This window comes from Cervus canadensis, chromosome 27, assembly GCF_019320065.1.
Source record: "Cervus canadensis isolate Bull #8, Minnesota chromosome 27, ASM1932006v1, whole genome shotgun sequence".
NCBI lineage: Eukaryota > Metazoa > Chordata > Mammalia > Artiodactyla > Cervidae > Cervus > Cervus canadensis.
In genome coordinates, this window is record NC_057412.1 from 20,903,106 (window position 1) to 20,923,546 (window position 20,441).

Consider the following 20,441-nt stretch of genomic DNA (forward strand, 5'->3'; position numbering starts at 1 on the left):
GGCAAAGAATCTGCCTGCAGGGCACACTTTGATCCCTGGGTTGGCAAGATCATCTGGATAAAGAAATGGCAACCCACTCCAGTATTCTTGCCCGGGGAAATCTCATGGACAGAGGAGCCTGGTGTGGTACAGCTCATGGGGTCGCAAAAGAGTCAGACACAACTGAGCGACTGAGTGACTAAACAAGAAAATATCTCCTTAACAAAATTCAAGAACAGAAGTCAGACTTAGAACAGAAATTTGTTTTACTGTAAATTCTCCTCTGCCTCCTTCTTATACTCACCTTTACCTCTAGCTCCTTATTCCTGACTCCCCAGAAGATCTTTTAGATCCACCTTCTCCAAATCCAACTCCATTTCTTCAACTAATTCTTTTAATATCCCAAACTTCTATGGCTTCCCCGGAAAAATCTCTTGACTACCTAACTACCTGCTTTAACTTCCCTTTCTTTACAATAATTACAAGAGGCTTTAAAAAAAATGACTTTAAAACATAAGTCAGTCATCATTCATTATGACTGTTGTCAACCAAAAAATAGGGGTCTCCTGCATTGCAGGCAGATTCTTTACCAACTGAGCCATCAGGGAAGACACCAGTGTAAACAGGTGAATTTGCCTTTTGGTTGGTTGACTTGGTAAAGTTGATATCCAGATAATTCCAGCCTGTGATGAAAGAAATTGCAAGAATGCCTTGCAGTTCGAAGATTTTAACTCATGTAACAATATTTCAAGATAATTTTCTTAACCTGGTACTTGGTTAAGATATTTCTTATGTGTATATATTTCCTATAATGCCAATTACAATGAAATAATCTGGGGCTTAGGAAATTTGCAAGGTGTAAGAATTGAAGAAAATGCAGAGGTGAAGTTAATGTGTTTTAGATATATAGCACTTCCTATTTACATAGAAAGATATTTTCCCTTTGGTATGATTCTAAATTGCAAAAGTGTTAATTTTAAAAAAGGTCATCATTTTTAGTTTGAATATTCAGCAATATGAAGTTATATAGATCAAGCTACACTAAGCAGAATTTAGATTTTCACATTTGCCAGATCAAATCAGACTAATATTTACATTTAAAACATGACTGCATTGTATAATCATACCCAGAAGTTAAATTCAGCTACTATTTTTGCTAAAAATATTTTATTATTTTAAATAATAATAAATATCTATAAGGTGCAATGCAATACACAAAAGAAATATCAAAGAATGATTAAAATTGGGTGGTTAGCTCCTAATGAAGCTGTGTGATCCTTTCAATTGGATTCAATAAATAAATATTTTCAGCATTCTAGTTTATGATGAGCTACAAAGTTAACAAGATTGTCCAAATAAATCATTAATTTTACATGTAGTCTGTTTATCCCTGCAAATAAATGGTCCAGAAATAGGAAAGCTAATTTTATGATAAACATTAAATATCATACAATAGTGACATTTTCTATTGAAATTATTGTTCATTATCAAGATCTAAATGTGTCCAATATATGCTCTCCAACCCGGATGGAAAAAGAGGTGGACAATAAATACTGACATAGCCAACTAATTTTCATAAAATACAATTAATAAGCAGGAAGTAAAGAGGCAGGTATTTCTATTTATATATAATCATATGAAGAGAAGGAACCAAAAGCTAGCCACATGATAATCGTCTTTCGTTTGGTATCACTGTTGTATATCCTTGTTTTATGAAGTAAATATGTATGAGAGTAAGGCTGAGACAAGATATTTAGACATAAAATAAAGTATTAGTAATAAAGGAAACTAAACGCTGCTTATTCTCTCTTCTTAGGAAAAACATACAACTCAAAGATTTGTATTAGTTTCATTCAGAAAACTGACCACTCCACTCCTAATTTCAGCTGAGGGTTACAGGCAACAATGTAGATCATGGTGTCTTCTCCATAAGTGCTCAGTAAGTGACTTTCGGTTAATGGTTTAGTGTAAGTTCATCATTGATCCTAAAACATAACAACTCAAGAGTGTTTCTTGTTAACAACACCATTACAAATACAAAAAGCACATTATATTGTTTTTAAGATTTTTGTCATTCAAGACAAAAATTAAATAGCAAATCAGATATCATATTGTTATATATTTCAAAGAAGACAAGAAAGCCATGGAATTGGTCCTTTCGTAGAATACAGATTTCTCTTTTAAGAGAATGAAGACTAGCAGAGGTACATTTCATTTGAATGTAAATACTAGTATCTCTTTTTCTTACACTTTTGGAACTTTGGGCTATACTCATTTCCTCTACTGTTTTCTGGGCTGCTATCGCTATCGCTGCTTTGTCTCTGCCTCTTTCGTTTATTTGTCTGATAAGGGTCTGAGTCACTTGGTTGCTGCTGAGTCCATTCGTAAGAGCTGGGTCCAGCCTCCAGATCTGAAACATGATTCAGCGAGGGAGATGCGGAGGTGCTACTAGGAAGCGGAGCTGTCATCTCATAGTAAGGAAGCTGCAGTGCTGGGCTATATGCAGGCCACTGCTGTGGGAAAAACCCGCACATATTCACCTACCGGAACAAGCCCATGAAGGAAAAAAAAGGAAAAAGTTAGAGTATACACTTACTATACAAACAACTACGAGCAAACCAAACCATGTGTCAGTATAGGAAGGACAGGGCTGCGGTAGTTTCCTTAAACAATTAACAAAGATTCCAGCTGGTGTATGGCATACTACATTACAGATTAGTGCTGTCCTACAGAAATGTAAGCCACATAGGTAGTTTTAAATCTAAAAGTCACAGGATGAAAATAACAATGAAACAGGTGCAATTTAAATAATGTATCTTGAGTGTGTGCTCATCTGCTCGGTTGGTTTCGATTCTTTGCCATCCCATGGACTATAGCCCACCAGGCTTCTCTGTCCATGGAACTTCCAAGGCAGGAATACTGGAGTGAGCTGCCATTTCCTACTCCAGGGGATCTTCCTGACCAAGGGACTGAACAACCCACATCTGTGTCTCCTGCATTGGAAGGTGGATTATTTATCACTGAGTCACTTGGGAAGCCCTGATATATTTTATTTATCCCCAGATGTCCAAAATATTGTCATTTCAACATGTAACCAATATAAAAATTATTCATGAGATATTTTACTTTTTTATACTAAGTCTTCAAAATCTGGTGTGCCTTTTATACTTATGGATGTGGTTTAGTAGCTAAGTTGTGTCCGACTCTCGTGACCCCATGGACGGTAGCCCACCAGGCTCCTCTGTCCATAGGATTTCTTGGGCAAGAATACTGGAATGGGCTGCCATTTCCTTTTCCAGGGGATCTTCCTGACCCAGGGGTTGAACCCGGGTCTCCTGCACTACAGGTAGATTCTTTACTGACTGAGCTACCAGGGAAAGAAAGAAAGTGATGTTGCTCAGTTGTGTCCGATTCTTTTCGGCCCCATGGACTGTAGCCTACTAGGCTCCTCCATCCATGGGGTTTTTCAGGCAAGAATAATGGAGTGGGTTGCCATTTCCTTCTCCAAGGGAGCTACCAGAGAAGCCCTATATATTTATGTACTTATACTTATATTCAAAAGCATATTCAATTTGGATACTAAATTTTCATTGAAAATATTTAATCAGAATTTAGATTATATAAAAATGTAGTTGAAATAGTAGATATACATACCCAAGTTTTTTTCAAACAGACTTCAAAGTTTTGCAATAACTGCATCAAGTTTCTGTTTCTAAACTTAAACTTTAATTAAAATTAAGTAAAATGTACCAGCCCTGGGCACTGGTCTCATGCATCCAACCTGGACTGGCGATCTGTTTCACACTTGATAATATATATGTTTCAGTGCTGTTCTCTCAGATCATCCCACCCTTGCCTTCTCTCATAGAGTCCAAAAGTCTGTTCTATACAGTAATTGGCCTCCAACTAATAAAAATGAATGAAAAAATAAAAATAAAAAATTTTTGGAGTGGAAAAAAAGATTAAATAAAATGAAAAAAATCACTCCTTATGGATGGCTGATAGTCACCATATTACAGCACAGCAGTCAATTCTTAAGATAGATTAACTCAATTTTCCAGCTATTCAAAGTGGATTAAGGACCTATTTGCAGGGCAGGAATAGAGACACAGATGCAGAAAGGAGACTTGTGGACAAGGCAGAGGAAGCAGAGGGTGGGACAAATTGAGAGAGTAGCACTGAAAAAAGTATATCACCATGGGTAAAACAGACAGCTAGAGGGAAGCCGCTATAAAACACAGGGAGCTGAGCTCACCTCTGTGCTCTGCGATGACCTGGGGGGCTCGGATTCGGTGGGTAGGAGGGAGGCTCAAGAGGGGGGCATATATGCATACTTAGGGCTGATTCATGGCGTACAGCAGAAACCAACACAACATTGCTAAGCAATTTTCCTCCAATTAAAAATAAAAAATAAAATTAGTAACCAGTAATACTGAATGGGGCAACATTAGTACTTACTAATATTTTTGAACGAAAGTATAAATAGACTGTGGACAATGTGATCATAAAGTTATTTACTTTCATTAAAAAAGATTAATAGGGAAAACAAGCTCTCGTGTGTGCGTGTGTATGTATGTATTTCTCATCTCATCAAAGATAAAAATAATGCCACAAAGAAGATATTGATGGTTTTAGATGAGAATTGGCTGTTTATTAATATCTCACCATAAACAAGAAACGGGCTTTCCTGACGGCTCAGTGGGTAAAGATTCTGCCTGTAATGCAGGAGACTTGTATTTGATCCCTGGGTTGGGAAGATCCTCTGGAGAAGGAAATAGCTACCTACTCCAGTATTCTTGCCTGGGAAATCCCACACACAGAGAAGCCTGGTGGGTCCATAGGGTCATAAACGAGTCAGACCCAACTAAGCACAGACCGTATAACCAAGAAAAATTTTTTCCAAAAATGAAATTATCAACTTTCATTATGTTTACCAAGTGAAAATGGCTAATTGAAAAATCTGAAGCTCATATGTATGTTGGATGTTTGCAAGAAATCACGTGTGAATCAGAATACCTGTGTATTCCGTGGGACAGAATACCTGTCCCACAGCTGTCATTAACAAGTTGTATAATCTTGGGCTTGCTGATTAATCTCTGAACCTCAATTTTATTATGTATAAAATGAGAAGTTAGAAGAAAACATTTCTTAGTTCCCCTTTAACAATATAGTTCACCACTGTGATTTCTAGGCCAGAACCACATTTTTGAGAGTCTTTGGAAATAAGGTAGTTTACTCTACCAATTGAGAAACTTTGCCTTTAGTTAAAATAAAAATATATGTACAAAAGCAGTATATTGTGATTGGTGACTACATTCTATCAAAATGCTTCATTAAATAGTATTCAATTCTAGAAACATACCTTTTAAATTTAAAAAAATATAGTCATTTAAGTGATTCAAATTTTACTTTACCACAGTGCATTATCACTTGCATCTGTCATTTTTCATTGATACACTGGCTTTTTGTGGAGATAACATGTGTGGGATTTCAGATGATGAAAGAGCAGATCGCCACCGGGGCACAGTGCTCAAGGCATCTTCTGCCTTCACTCTAGGCTTAGAGTTGAGCTTAAGTTCCAAGCAGTTTTCATATCCTTTATAGTTTGTATTATCATGTTACATTTTCAACCAAAGGCATATCAAACTTACCATCTTCTGAAAGAGAAAATATTCTTGAGATAAAGATGCATTATTAATTGGAGAGAACTGCATGGAAAAGGGAGATCTGCCCATGGCTTCTTCATTTCTTTAGGGAGGTAAAAGAAGAAGTAATATGAAGTTAAAATTCCTATGGACTGGGTTCCTATTCCTAGGTACTCTAGTCTTAAAAAAAAAAAAGAGAGACAGCTTCATAATTAAAGAGCTTCTCTAAAAGCTCAATTAAGATAAATTAACTTTAAACATACAATCAATTATTACACTGATAATGTAGTGACATAGCAGTAACTCGTCTTATTAATTACTACATACTGAAATCTCAATATTTAGAGTCATATTTGGCTTTCTGATAGGAAAATGTTAATTCATGTTATAGTTGTATAAAGGCATAGAACACTCAGATATGAAGAAAGCAACGTAAGTCAATAATAATTACCAAGCGTACACTCAATCTTCTACAAATAAAAAAAAGGTTAAAGAAAAAGAGGATTTTTTTCAATTTATTTTTGAAGGTACTATCACTGTTTAACTAAAAAAATTATGCTCTTTGTTAAACAGGCTGCTGATATTAGCATGAACACATATTTGCTGATTTCTCCCACACAGTGATAGTGGTAAAGAGCCCGCCTGCCAATGCAGAAGATGTGAGAGACTCGGGTTCGATTCCTGGGTTGGGAAGATGCCCCGGAGGAGGGTATGGCAACCCACTTCAGTATTCTTGTCTGGAGAATTCCATGGACAGAGGAGCCTGGAGGGTTACAGTTCATAGGGTTGCAAAGAGACAGGCACAACTGAAGTGATTTTGCACACATGCCCAATCCCTTATTAACATCAGAACTGTCAAAAAATTTCATTTATATATGTAATGTTTCCATCTATGGAGATCTCTAATAAATTCCAATGTTACATGTACTGGCTGGATTCTCAGCTAGTCCTCATTATAGCTAGTCTTCATTCTACTTGCTCCACAGTATGCCACAATTTTGACACTAATACTGCTAATCTTAGGACAGGAAGTTTACTGTGGGAAGGGTGAATTAAAACAGGCAGATGGAGGCAAAGACAACAGCAGGAGAACAAGAAGAAGCTGTCAGACTGACAGGCGCTGGTTCATGGTGAGAGCAGGATCACAGAAGCCAGTGGAAAAGTGGGTTTCAGTGAGGAAATACTTAGACAGTGTTGGTTTTTAGAGTAAACTGGGTAAGCATCAGAGCTATTCTATCATTGATCAGAAGATTCCTGACAACAAACTGTTAAAAGAACAGCTTCCAAATAACAGTGGGGTTAAGAAGTGAATAGGAAGTAAAGATGTGAAGGATAATTTTTCAGTGAGAAGAAGGGGAAAAGATAACAGACTGATTTGGACAAAGTTCAAGGAGACATGAACATGTGTTTGCAGTAAGTGATGGTAAATAAACAAGATAAAGAGCACAATGACTGGGGAAGATGTGACCCAGTAGCAGAGGTGGTGAGATTAGCACCATTATGAAAATAGATGCAAAATTTCTAAAACCACTATCTTTCCCATGAGAATCTTAGGGCATGCATATGTTTCTCCATAGAGGAGTCACATGTAACTTGGGAAGTCACAAGTTGAACTGTGTCAACTCAAAATTTATGTTATAGTCCTAACCCCAAATAGTTCAGAATGTGACCTTATATGTGAGAGTTACACTATAAAGAAAGCATAGCACCAAAGAATTGATGCTTTTAAACTGCGGTGTTGGAGAAGACCCTTGAGAGTCCCTTGGACTGCAAGGAGATCCAACCAGTCCATCCTAAAGGAGATCAGTCCTGGGTGTTCATTGGAAGGACTGATGTTGAAGTTGAAACTCCAATACTTTGGCCACCTGATGTGAAGAAGTGACTCATCAGAAAAGACCCTGATGCTGGGAAAGATAGAAGGCAGGAGAAGGGGACAACAGAGGATGAGATGGTTGGATGGCATCACTGACTCAGCAAGCTCCGGGAGTTGGTAATGGACAGGGAAGCCTGGCGTGCTTCAGTCCATGGGGTTGCAAAGAGTCGGACACGACTGAGCGACTGAACTGAACTGTGACCTTATTTGGAAATAGGGTTGCTGCAGATGCAATTAGCTAAGAGGAGGTCATACTGGAGTAGGATATGCTAAACAGGTATCCTTCCTGATTATAGTCAAAAGGGGAAACTTGTGGAGACAGATGCACACAGGGAAAACATCATATGGAGCTGAAGGCAGAGAGCTGGGTGGTGCTTGTACATGTCAAGGAATATCAATGATTGTCAAAAATCAGGGGAAGCTATGAGAGAAGCACTGGCTTTCTTGGTGGTTCAAATGGTAAAGAATCCACCTGCAATGCGGGAGACCTGGGTTCAGTCCCTGGGTTGGGAAGATCCCCTGGAGGAGGACACCGCAGCCCACTCTAGTATCCTTGCCTGGAGAATCCCCATGGACACAGGAGCCTGGCGGGCTAGTCTCTGGGGTTGCAGAGAGTCGAACATGACTGGGCAACTAATCACAGCACAGCATACATAAGAGAGGCACAGAACAGATTCTTTCTCATCGCCCTCAGAAGGGACTCTAGCAGACACCGTGATTTTGGACTTTGAGCTGTGAGACAACACATTTCTGTGTTTAACTTCATTTGTGATACTTTTTATGGTGGCCTTAGCACTGAGAAGCTAAACACAAAGGAGAAAAGGAAAGATACACCCATTTGAATGCAGAGTTCCAAAGAATAGCAAGGGGAGATGAGAAAGCCTTCCTCATTGATCTGTGCAAAGAAATAGAGGAGAATAATAGAATGAGAAAGACTAGAGATCTCTTCAAGAAAATTAGAGATACCAAGGGAACATTTCATGCAAAGATGGGCACAATAAAGGACAGAAGTTGTATGGACCTAGCAGAAGCAGAAGATATTAAGAGGTGGCAAGAATACATGGAAGAACTATACAAAAAAGATCTGCATGACCCAGATAACTATGATGGTGTGATCACTCACCTACAGCTAGACATCCTGGAATGTGAATTCAAGTGGGCCTTAGGAAGCCTCACTACCGAAAAAGCTAGTGGAGGTGATGGAATTGCAGTTGAGATATTTCAAATCCTAAAAGATGATGCTGTGAAAGGGCTGCACTCAATATGCCAGCAAATTTGGAAAACTCAACAGTGGCCACAGGACTGGAAAAGGTCAGTTTTTATTCCAATCCCAAAGCAAGGCAATGCCAAAGAATGCTCAAACTACTGCACAATTGCACTCATCTCACATGCTGGCAAAGTAATGCTCAGAATTCTCCAAGCCAGGATTCAACAGTATAAGAATCTTGAACTTCCAGATGTTCAAGCTGGTTTTAGAAAAGGCAGAGGAACCAGAGATCAAACTGCCAACATCTGTTGGATCATCAAAAAAGCAAGAGAGTTCCAGAAAAACATCTACTTCTGCTTTATTGACTATGCCAAAGCCTTCGACTATGTGGATCACAACAAACTGTGGAAAATTCTGAAAGAGATGGGAATACCAGACCACCTGACCTGCCTCCTGAGAAATCTGTATATAGGTCAAGAAGCAACAGTAGAACTGTACATGGAACAACAGGCTGGCTCCTAATCGGGAAAGGTATATGTCAAGGCTGTATATTGTCATTCTGCTTATTTAACTTATATGCAGAGTACATCATGAGAAATGCTGGGCTGGATGAAGCACAAGCTGGAATCAAATTGCCAGGAGAAATATCAATAACCTCAGATATGCAGATGACACCACCCTTATGGCAGAAAGTGAAGAAGAACTAAAGAGCCTCTGGATGAAAGTGAAAGAGGAGAGAGAGAAAGTTGGTTTAAAACTCAACATTCAGAAATCTAAGATTATGGCTTCTGGTCCCATCACTTCATGGTAAATAGATGGGGAAACAATGGAAACAGTGACTGACTTTATTTTCTGGGGCTCCAAAATCACTGCAGATGGTGACTGCAGCCATGAAATTATAAGATGCTTGCTCCTTGGAAGAAAAGCTATGACCAACCTAGATAGCATACTAAAAAGCAGAGACATTACTTTGCCAACAAAGGTCAATATAGTCAAAGCTATGGTTCTTCCAGTAGTCATGTATGGATGTGAGAGTTGGACTATAAAGAAAGCTGAGCGCCAAAGAATTGATGCTCTTGAACTGTGGTGTTGGAGAAGACTCTTGAGAGTCCCTTGGACTGCAAGGAGATCAAACCAGTCCATCCTAAAGGAAATCAGTCCTGAATATGCATTGGAAGTACTGATGCTGAAGCTGAAACTTTGGCCACCTGATGTGAAGAAGTGACTCACTGGAAAAGACCGTGATGCTGGGAAAGATTGAAGGCAGGAGAAGGGGATGACAGAGGATGAGATGGTTGGAAGGCATCACTGACTTGATGGACATGAGTTTGAGCAAGCTCCCGGAGTTGGTGATGGACAGGGAAGCCTGGTGTGCTTCAGTCCATGGGGTTGCAAACAGTCAGACACGACTGAGCAACTGAACTGAACTGAACTAGCACTGGTGGCTGTGACGGTAAAGAATCTGCTTGCAATGCCGAAGACTGGGTTTTGGTCCTTGGGTTGGAAAGATCCCCTGAAAAAGGGAATAGCAACACATTCCAGTATTTATTCCTGAAGAATCCCATGGACAGAGAAGCCTGGCAGGCTATAGTCCATGGGGTCGCAAAGAGTCCAACACGACTGGGTGACTAACACAGGCACACTAATACAGTAACTATTTACTAAAAGCAGAAGGTATAAGAGGTAGTAACAAGCACACAAACACATTTCCAAGCAAGACAAGTGAAAGACTAGGGAATGACAAGAGCAGCATTCTCTGCACAGCACTTCTAGGGCACTCTGGCCTTTTCTCATTCTTCCTTTATAATGCAGCACATACTAGAAGAATAAGGTATTACCAGTGAAGGGGAGTATTATGGAATATATACCTATCTCTGATCTTTTTCCCTAGAATTTGTGATAATTAAAAGTATATCAAACAAACAAAAAAAAAGTATATCAAACAGAAGTAGAACATGTAAGAGTTACTGCTGTCTTTTAAGTTGTTTATCTAGTCTTTCTTCTACTGCTTCACACCTCGCAATACCTTGTTTTTTTCCAAACTCATGAGAAAAAAGAGGTATCTTGTCCCACTAGAAGAAGAGGGGAAGTTTTTATGTAATCTAAATGGCTCAATTCATGAGTCCACAGTTCCTTTCATACCAAGGGAGTGAATCACCACCGCCTCCCGCCAACATTTGCTGAAAGTACTCACTGGATACTTGCTATATGCCCACTATTTTAAATACCTTGAAACTATAAAATTTGATTCTGACAATAACTATCCTCATTGTAGATATGAGGTACAGTGTGATCATTTGTCCAGGTTTATACTGTTAATAAAGTGACAGAGGCAGGATTCAAATTCAGATAGTCTGAATTCAGCACCTACTTTGTCCCGATTTCACGGATTCAGAAATGTGGGGGACAGTGGGGACGTGGAGTGCACTCTGTTATGCGTGGGGTGCATCTGCAAAGGATGAGTCTGGGTGACTGCCAGTCCTAAGAGGTCACTCCTCTATGCTTAGGAGGGTAGATATAATTAGCAGGCAGGGGAGGTTCAAATGTTGTTAAGTTTACTTGAGAACATTCAGTTCTGCCACAGAAGACAAGAAAACCACCAGGGTGGATAAAACTCAGAAGAAACGCATATGGGAAGCCTTTACGAAAGATACACTGATGGATCTGATGCAGCAGCAGAGAGAAACAGGGGCTATGAATGAGCATTAGTGTAGCTAGAACCCAGCTAATACAGATTTATGAGACAGTGTAGCTAGAACTCAGCTAATACAGATTTATGAGATAGTGATGATAGTGTAATTAGAACAAGCAAGTGACTTGGAAGACTTAGGCAGAATTCATAGCATACACTAAATATTCAAAATAATTTAGTATGTGTTAAGAGATGCCACGGATAGATTCAGTAGAAAATACGATGGAACAAATAAGACTGTTAGTCACAGGTGGAAAGGGAAGGAAAGACCAAGTCATTATCATGGCGCCTCTGGGCTAAGTTATGCTGTTCTTGTGTCTGCTCTGCCTAAGAAACTCAGGTAGACCTTGTGGGTATGTAGCTCCTTCTGTGGCCAGGCATATTTGCCCCTCTGTCTCTTTGAGAAAGCAAGTAAGTGAGATTAGCTCTAGGAACTTTCTATCTGAATGGAATCGCTTACTCTAACCTCAACTCTAGGGCTCATGAGTGCGTGCTTGCTAAGTTGTTTCAGGTATGTCTGATTCTGTGCGACCCTATGGACTGTAGCCTGCCCAGCTTGTAGCCTGTCCAGAGATTCTTCAGGCAAGAATACTGGAATGGGTTGCCATGCCTTCTCCAGGGGATCTTCCTGACCTAGGGATGGAACTTGCATCTCTTAAGTCTCCTGCATTGGGAGATGGTTCTTTACCCCTAGAGCCACCTGAGAAGCCCACTCTGGGGCTAATAACCTCACGATCAGTGGGGAAGGCTGATGCAATAGAGAGAAACAGGTCGTATGAATACCAGTGTAACCAGAATTCAGCTAGTAGGGTCCTCTGCCTACTTGTATCCTATCCTCCAAACGTTAAATTATCCAATACCCAAAGCTTTCCTTTTGCTTTTCACTGTATCTTTTAAATTGGTTTAATAAATGCTGTGATTTGAGCATCTTAATCTGGTTTGGGAGACTTTCTGTTCCATGACCTTTGGTATAGCTAAACTGAGAGTGCCCCTGCAGGCTATGGTTGCAACAAGAAATAAGTCTACATCAAATGAGAATATTTTGAAAATTACCATAGAGACATTCTAAAAAGTAGTAAAATAAATAGCAGAGTGACTTAATGTTCAAAGGCTTAATTTCAAGCCTAGAAACTATCACCTTTTCATCTTTGTGCCCTTGGCAATTAGTTAACTTTTGCATCTCTATGTTCAAGTATAAAATATGGATAATAGTATTTCTATGATCCATCGCAGTGAGACTTTGCACACTTAAGTGATTTCACAGTAATGAAAAGTACACGGTAATCTATAAACAATGCTACAAATATAAATCTCTCCCACCTACTACAGAAAATATTGACTGAATTTTAAATGAAAATACTTTCTGTCACTTTTCATGGCTTCAGGAAACATGAATTCTTTAATATTAACTTATGTCTAAATAGAAAGGTTTTATAGAATATATGAAAACCCTTCCTGGTATTAAGACCATATTTATTTGCCTTACCTTTATGAAAAAAATATTTTTAATTACCTGTAGCTGTGTGAATTTATCTTAACACAGCTTTCAAAACTTTGGTTAGCAGGTTCATAAGAGCGAGAGCTCCCTTCAAAAGAAAAAGAATAACAGATTACTTCATGGTACATCTTTTTGGAGTTCTCACATTAAGCCATTTTCAAAAACTCCATGTAAAATACACAAGATGTCTCTGACCTCCCAAGTACTATTTACAAGGTTGCTTATATCACTATAAGAGCCTGAATTATACCAAGCTTTGTCCAAAGCAATGAGTGTAGAAAAGAATTAGGCTGACATGGGGCCGGCCATACAAAGTATATAATGCTGCTTGCTGATACATACCTGTAAACTAAAGATGGCAAATAATCAGTGTTATTTGCCTTCTGTGTAGAAGGCATGAGTTCTCTAAACTGCACTGACAAATGTGAGTGTAACCTGAAGAGGCTGCTGCGCAGCTGGCTGGGGATGTGTCAGAACAGGATACGGCCCGACCTGTTTTACTGTCGGTATGAGTTAATCGGTGGTTAATTGAGAGCATGATGGGGCCAATTAATTATCTTTGTTAAGACAAAATGAAATGTGAAGTGGCCCTTTTCCTTTGCAACAAGACAGCATTGTTTTCTTGTTCTTATGTTTTTTTTTTTAGTACAGCAAGAAGAATAAAAACCAAACAAGGGGTACATCCATAAACCTGAATCATTGAGCAAGGAAGGAACATAAGTACCATAAGCATTGCAACGTAAGTATAAGCACTGCCTCTCTGAGTCCTCAAACTATGAAAGGGCTAGAGTAATAGTGCCGTGTTCTCTGGGCATCTAATCAATGATGAACAGTGTTGAGCAGAAGGTGTTAGAGGCCATTCATGTCAGGAAGCTTTTCTCTGTGGCTATGAAGGGTCAGACTTTGGCCAGCTGCTTTTACAGGGCTCAGATCCAGGGTTATATGTATAACACGGTAAACCCAGGACAAAAACTAAGGCACCCACCCTATCATCCAAATGGTAGATATTTGATACCATTGACAAGAAGATTAGCAAATAGCCTTGCTGCATAAAAGCTAGAGTTGGGTATCCCCAGTGCACTTAGATTTGTTTAATTTTTAACAGCCAGTAGCAACCATCATGGCTATTTGCTGGCTGACATTAAAAGTGACAACTTTAAATTTTAATATAGAAAAGATGCTATGGATTTGGCAATGTCATTGGTAGTATTAACTAATCACATAACATTATGAATGTGTTCTGAGAAATTTTAAGAGGCTACAGGAGCACTTTTTTGGTCTTAGGCTATAACATAAAAAACATAGGGAAAAAAAAAAGTTTACACCTCTGGGAACACCACCACCAACAAAACACACTTGGAAGATTTCATCAGCGAGAGAACCTACCAAATCGATACTGCACATTAATTGGTCTTCCATATAAACGAATTCCATTCAGCAAAGCTATGGCGTAAGACACTGATTCTGGGTGTTTAAAGCAGACAAATCCAAAAGATTTCGGCTTTCCTTCTCTGTCTTTGCATATAGTCACTTTGGTTAATGGCCCAGCCTGCAAAAAACTTAAAAATTATTTTGTCATAAATCTAAAGATTTTTTTACACTCAGAAAATCAACTATATTCAATTTAGGCTAAAATTCCAAATCTGTTAGCAATAACAGCTTTACATAGTTCTTTTGATCATGTATTTTCCTAACAATAAATATCATACTTCATCACACTTTCTTGGCATTTTCTGGCTCATCAAAAAACACTTATGTTGTTAAGGTCAGGAAATTTTAGGTAATAGCTCCAAATCTTAAAAGGAAAAATAGGCCTAACAAAACAATTTAGAGTGCATTTAGATCTAAGATTAAAATACTACTTTGCCTCTACACATATAAACCATGTTTAACTCAAAAATAATTGAAAAGATAAACATTCTCAAGCATTCCTTGAGATGTTAGCTTTATGTTACCATAAAGAAACTGGTAACATCACATTAAAACCTACTTTTTTTCTGACAAGATTAAAATGTTTTCACAAGAGAAATTAAATTTCTGATCTATATAGAAACTGTATTTTAATATGGTAAGCCCCTTTGGTAAATATTCTCAAAGGGAAAAGTGTTTTAATATGTTTAAGGCTTTTAAGTAGGTGCACTATTTGTAAGAATGAAAAATTAGTAAGGGTCTAAGTCTAACAACTGGGGAATATTATTCCATGGTATATTATTAAAATAGGATAAAATAAAATTGAAAATATTCAGATCTTATTGTGACTAAAACCTATAATTAGCAATACAGAGTACAAAAGCAGAGTCAAATATTGTAGAAGAGTGCTAATTACACCCTCAAATGTCACATTCCCATCATGACAATGATTAGAGGAAGTACTTACCAAGCCTCACATAGATTTAAAGGTAGATGGCTCCTACTTTTTCATTGCACTTTAAAGATTGATTGCTTTTCTCTGTTGAGTTGGATACGTATATTAAGGAATTGTTTTTAACCTAACGAAAAATGTTAATTATCATCTTTAAAATGATACTGTATTTTAAGATTCAATCTTTCTTTATTCTCTACTTTCCCAGGGAAAGACTCATCCTCCCTTCTGGCTTCAAGAACCACCTTATCAACAAATCTCTTCCTCCCACTCACGCCTCATTCATGGAGACAGTCTCCTAGAGAGCTCCATGCGATTATACTTCAAACAACACATTTGAAACTAAATTCATTATCTTTCCCTTGAAATCTCTGCACTGTGCTGTGCGCAGTCTCTCAGTTGGGCCCGACTGTAATCCTTTGGACTATAGCCCTCCAGGCTCCTCTGTCCATGGGATTTTTCAGGCAAGAATACTGGAGTGAGTTGCCATTTCCTTCTCCAGGGGATCTTCCTGGCCCAGATTTCTTGGTTAAAAGTACAAAGATATTAAACCTGATTTTCACTCTTCCAAGGATAACCAGAAATTTGAAAGAAACTAGTAAAAAGGAGAACCATATAGTAATAAAACAAATCAATTTTAATCAGTGTTTTTCCACAAGTGATATTAAATATATGAAATTACAAATGGACAGAATATGCTTACATGCTTTGAATTTTACAAATTCAAAAATATACCCATGCATTTTTAAAAGATGAAATTCAACAAGAAGACTCGCTGGTAGTGAAAATCACATCATAAGTTTTTAGGATTTTTAAACCAGAGTCAAACACGTCAACAGTGCTGCCAGTTGTCAAGATTTGCAAAGTTTTGCTGGGTTGAAGCCTTTCTAAAAGACACCTCGCTTTAGTAAATCCTCCCAGAATACAGAAGAGCATAGGCAAAAATAAAAACAAATGCTTTGCTGCCTGATCTATTGAGAGATGAACATTTAGATAGAAATTATAAAAAAAATGAGACTATCAATCTATCTAATGTATCTTGTAGTTTCACATACAACTGATACAGATCCAGTTCCTATTGACTAGAAATAATATATGCACATGGGGGCATTCAGGTCTATCTATCCCACTGACCTCATCATTCCCAACCCCCTCTTTTTGTTGGCTCAACATGAGAGAAGCTTTCTGGAGAAAAAGAACTATAAATTTTCTTTCTACCTCCCTCTATCCCTCCTCTTCTTCTTTCCTTCATTTTTTTTAAGTTAGAATGATAAATTCCAAATAATACTAGGATGAAAAATAACTGCAGGAAAAGATAAGTATTAGAGTAGATTAAAAACGCAGGTTTAAAAGGATGTCAAGTTAGAAAAATAAGCATTAAAGCCTTAAAATCAGCAATATTTTTCAAGCAATGTTTTATGTCCAGGAAAGAAAACTATGTTCCTGGAGAAAATTCTATCAAATTGTGTGCATCTGTTGGTGGCTCAGATGGTAAAGAGTCTGCCTGCAATGCAGGAGACCCAGGTTTGATCCCTGGGTTGGGATGATCCCCTGGAGAAGGAAATGTCAACCCACTCCAGTTTTCTTGCCTGGAGAATCCTATGGACAGAGGAGCCTGGCGGGCTACCATCTATGGGGTTGCAAAGAGTCAGACAGGACTGAGCGACTAACACTCCACTTTCACTTCATAATTAACAGAGGGGCACTTTAGTTCAGACACAAACGTAGAGCCTTTCAGAAACTACATAAAGAACCCCTTTCACCTCTGGTACTCATGCTTAGCCTTCCGTATTTAGTTTTGCTATTGTCTCCCTTGGAACTTGCTCTTATTCTGATAGAGGAAAGTCACTTTTGATTTCTCTTGAGATAAGCATCAGTACTATTATTAATAGTAATAGTAGTATTATTTAGCAGTAGCTGCAGCAGCAAACACTTAGGAAATACCAGGTTCAGTTCTGTCTGATCTGGATGCCTTTACTCACTCTTCACACCACATCATACTGTAGATACTATGACTCCCATTGACATTTGAGGAAACTGTGGTGCTGAGCTATTTATGTACTTGGCCAAAATCACATTGCAGATATCGGAATTCACACTTGAAATAACTTTGCCGTACTAAATGTCCCTCTTTTTGCGCATTATTTTAAAACATGATGATTAATTTTAAATTTCTCCTTTTAGAAAGACCAAGGACTGTCTCAAATGTGTATGTCTAGCACCTTACTTACTGTCATTGTAATTATAGATCACTAAACGGTTAAATGAACGGCCGAATGTGGATATCTCTTTAGCAAGTAAGATCTATGTGTATACAGTAGGTGTATACAGGAGACATAAGTTATCAGGTCTGAAAAAGTTTTCATAAGATCCTCTTGGTATGAAATAAAAGGAACTAGTCACGGTATCTATCGGTCTCAGTCATGATTTGGCTGCCCAAATTATGCAGAAATCTCATTTATCATTCTGGTATCTATCGGTCTCAGTCATGATTTGGCTGTCCAAATTATGCAGAAATCTCATTTATCATTCTGGAGTAAAATCATCTCCTGTATAGAAGGGCTTGGGAGAGTAAGTAACGTATATGGAAGCATTTAAAAATATCTTCCTCTCATTTCGCGGGATGTAAGGCGTCAGGGTGCTGATTAACTGAAGGAAGACAGTGACAGAGCTGTTTTCTGTTGTGCCTGAGCATACCAAGGCCAGGCAGCCCCTGCAAAGCCCTGACTCAGGGCTGGGGGTTGGGGGTATCCCAGTCACTGCACACCCCAAGCCTCTGCAATGGTGATGGGGAGGGGAAGGGTTGGGAATGAGGCGCACTTTTTGTCACTTCACTACCCACTTGCTAACCTGGAGACAGCTGAGCCAAAGCGGAACTAAATTAAAAGCAGAGCAAAGGAGGCGGAGGGAAAGGGAGCCGGACTCCGGGTGGTTCAGGTGCGCCCCGCCCCTCCTGCTGCGCTTCCGGCTCGACGCGCTCCGCCCCTCCGATACCCCTTCCCTGCCGACTGTACCTGAAGGAACAGCTCGTAAAGAATCTCTTCCCGCACTCGAGCCTCTAAATTTCCCACAAACACCGTCCTGTCGGCTTCCTCCTGAGTAGGCAACATCCCTCCGGCTCGACCCCAGGATGGAGGAGGCTCCGAGGCCACGCCCTCTCTCCTTGCTGGCGGAGCCGACGAGGAGAGTAAGAGCGCCAGGGGCGGGGCGAGGCTGCGGGGCCACGCCCCCAGCACCCCGTGGTAACCGCCCACCGCACCTTCGCCAAGTCCCATATCCGACCAGGACCATGGGAGAGTGAGTGAGACTAAGATTAGTCTGCAAGGGGCCTTGAGATCCGTTCGTTTCTTCAGGGCACGACATTATTAATTGATTTGGGGTTTGTTCAACAAACATTTTAAATAAAATGACTTTAGAGATGATTTAAGACATACTAACTTCATTACCGAAGCTCACAGGCTAATGGGGGAAGACTAATTTCTTTGTTTCCAAAGAGTAAACGAGTAAGTCATTGGGGTTTAAAATTGGTGTTTTTCATAAAACTCGTTTTGAAACAATGAGCGCATACGTGCATGGATGTGGATAGAGTACTAGAATTAATTTAGCCAGGAAGTGTTCCCTAGTGAAGTCTTTGAAAATGGACACAGGATTTAGGTAGACTGCAGAAGGCATTTGAACTTGAGAAAATAGACTAAACCAAGGAATACTGGAAAGATTATAGCAAGTTTTGTTACTGAAGCCAGAATTTTTGAGGATGGCTGCTGGGTGACTGTGGGCTTCCTACCTGGCTCAGTGGGTAAAGTATCTGCCTGAAGTGCAGGAGACACAGGAGACAGGAATTGGGTCCCTGGTTTGGGAAGATCCCTTGGAGGAAGGCGTGGCAACCCACTGGAGTATTCTTGCTTGGAGAATCCCATGAATGGAGGAGACTGGTGGGCTACAGTACATAGTGTTGCAGAGACTCAGATAGGACTGAAGTGACAGCATGCACGCCTGCTGGGTGACTAGTAGGATCTAATGTTTGTATTTTATATCAGGGCTGTACTTTGTAAACTGTGGACCGAGGTGAAGAATTAACTCTTACTTGAGGAGGATTGGGGAAAAAATTCCTGAAAACAGTAAAGATAGTTGAAAGGAGGAAGAAAACTTACTCAGAATCTCACTATTTTGATAAATTAATCAAAATATTGTCAACTGTTAATCTGGCTTCCTTTCTGATACCATATGTCTACAAAGAAATGTGGTGATAGTTCGTTTTGAATTGAAAAAGTATTCTTTTACATGGACCAAAGAAGAGTACTCTTTTACATGGTTACTGGACCAAAGAAATCATCTTTTTTGATGGAAAGGGACACATCTTTGGAATCCAGATTTCTAACTGAATTCTGACATTACTTAATTTTATAACTTCAAGTCATTTCACTTTTTAGAATTCAGGATCTATTTCTTAAGGATTGGGTTGGACTAATAAAATTACCTCATTTAATAGCTATTTTCTGAGTGCTCCTTATGTGCCAGGCACTATTTTTAATCCTTGGAAAACAAAGGTGCCTATACAGATATGCCCTTCTAAATCACCTTAGAGCATAATGGGAGAAGCAGATTTCTTGAACATATGAATAGAAAATTATGTGTCAATGACTTCAGTAGTTTACCTTCAGTTGATATATCATAAGTCTTTAAGTCCTGTCTCCACTTCTTTCTTTCTTCTTTCATTGGTGTTGTAGTATAGGAGGAGGGGGTTGTGAAAACGTGCACATTGTATGTGTGTGTGTATGTTCAGCTGTTCAGTCATGTCCGACTCTGCGACCCCATAAACTGTAGCCCACAAGGCTCCTCTGTCCCTGGGAATTCTCCCAACAAGAATACTGAAGTGGGTTGCCATTCCCTCCTCCAGGGGATCTTCCCAACCCAGGGATCGAACCCAGGTCTCTCACATTGCAGGCAAATTTTTTACTGTCTGAGTCATGAGGGAAATCCTGCACATTACAAGCGGATAGCAAATATATGTTGATCAAATAAGTGTATACTTGAAGGTCTCTATTATGAGTAGATCTATTGATTTTTAAATTCATTTACCTCCAAGTTTGTATCCAAACCAAGATATTTTCTCTTTAACTCCCCCTCAGACATTGCTTATCTGGAAGCTGTAATTTCAGGTTTGACTGTAAAATATGCAGGGCAT

General features: G+C 39.1%; 1 protein-coding gene across 1 annotated transcript; it reads right to left on the bottom strand.

The window, feature by feature from the left end:
* Nucleotides 1–971: 971 nt before the first annotated feature.
* Nucleotides 972–18,434, bottom strand: RBM11 (RNA binding motif protein 11). The gene is made up of 5 exons (XM_043449076.1): nt 18,271–18,434; nt 14,281–14,443; nt 12,910–12,982; nt 5,631–5,727; nt 972–2,519 (listed from the first exon to the last, which is right to left on the bottom strand). The coding sequence occupies exons 1-5, from the start codon at nt 18,364–18,366 to the stop codon at nt 2,208–2,210; spliced, it is 741 nt and encodes a 246-aa protein (XP_043305011.1). The 5' UTR covers nt 18,367–18,434; the 3' UTR covers nt 972–2,207.
* Nucleotides 18,435–20,441: the final 2,007 nt, after the last annotated feature.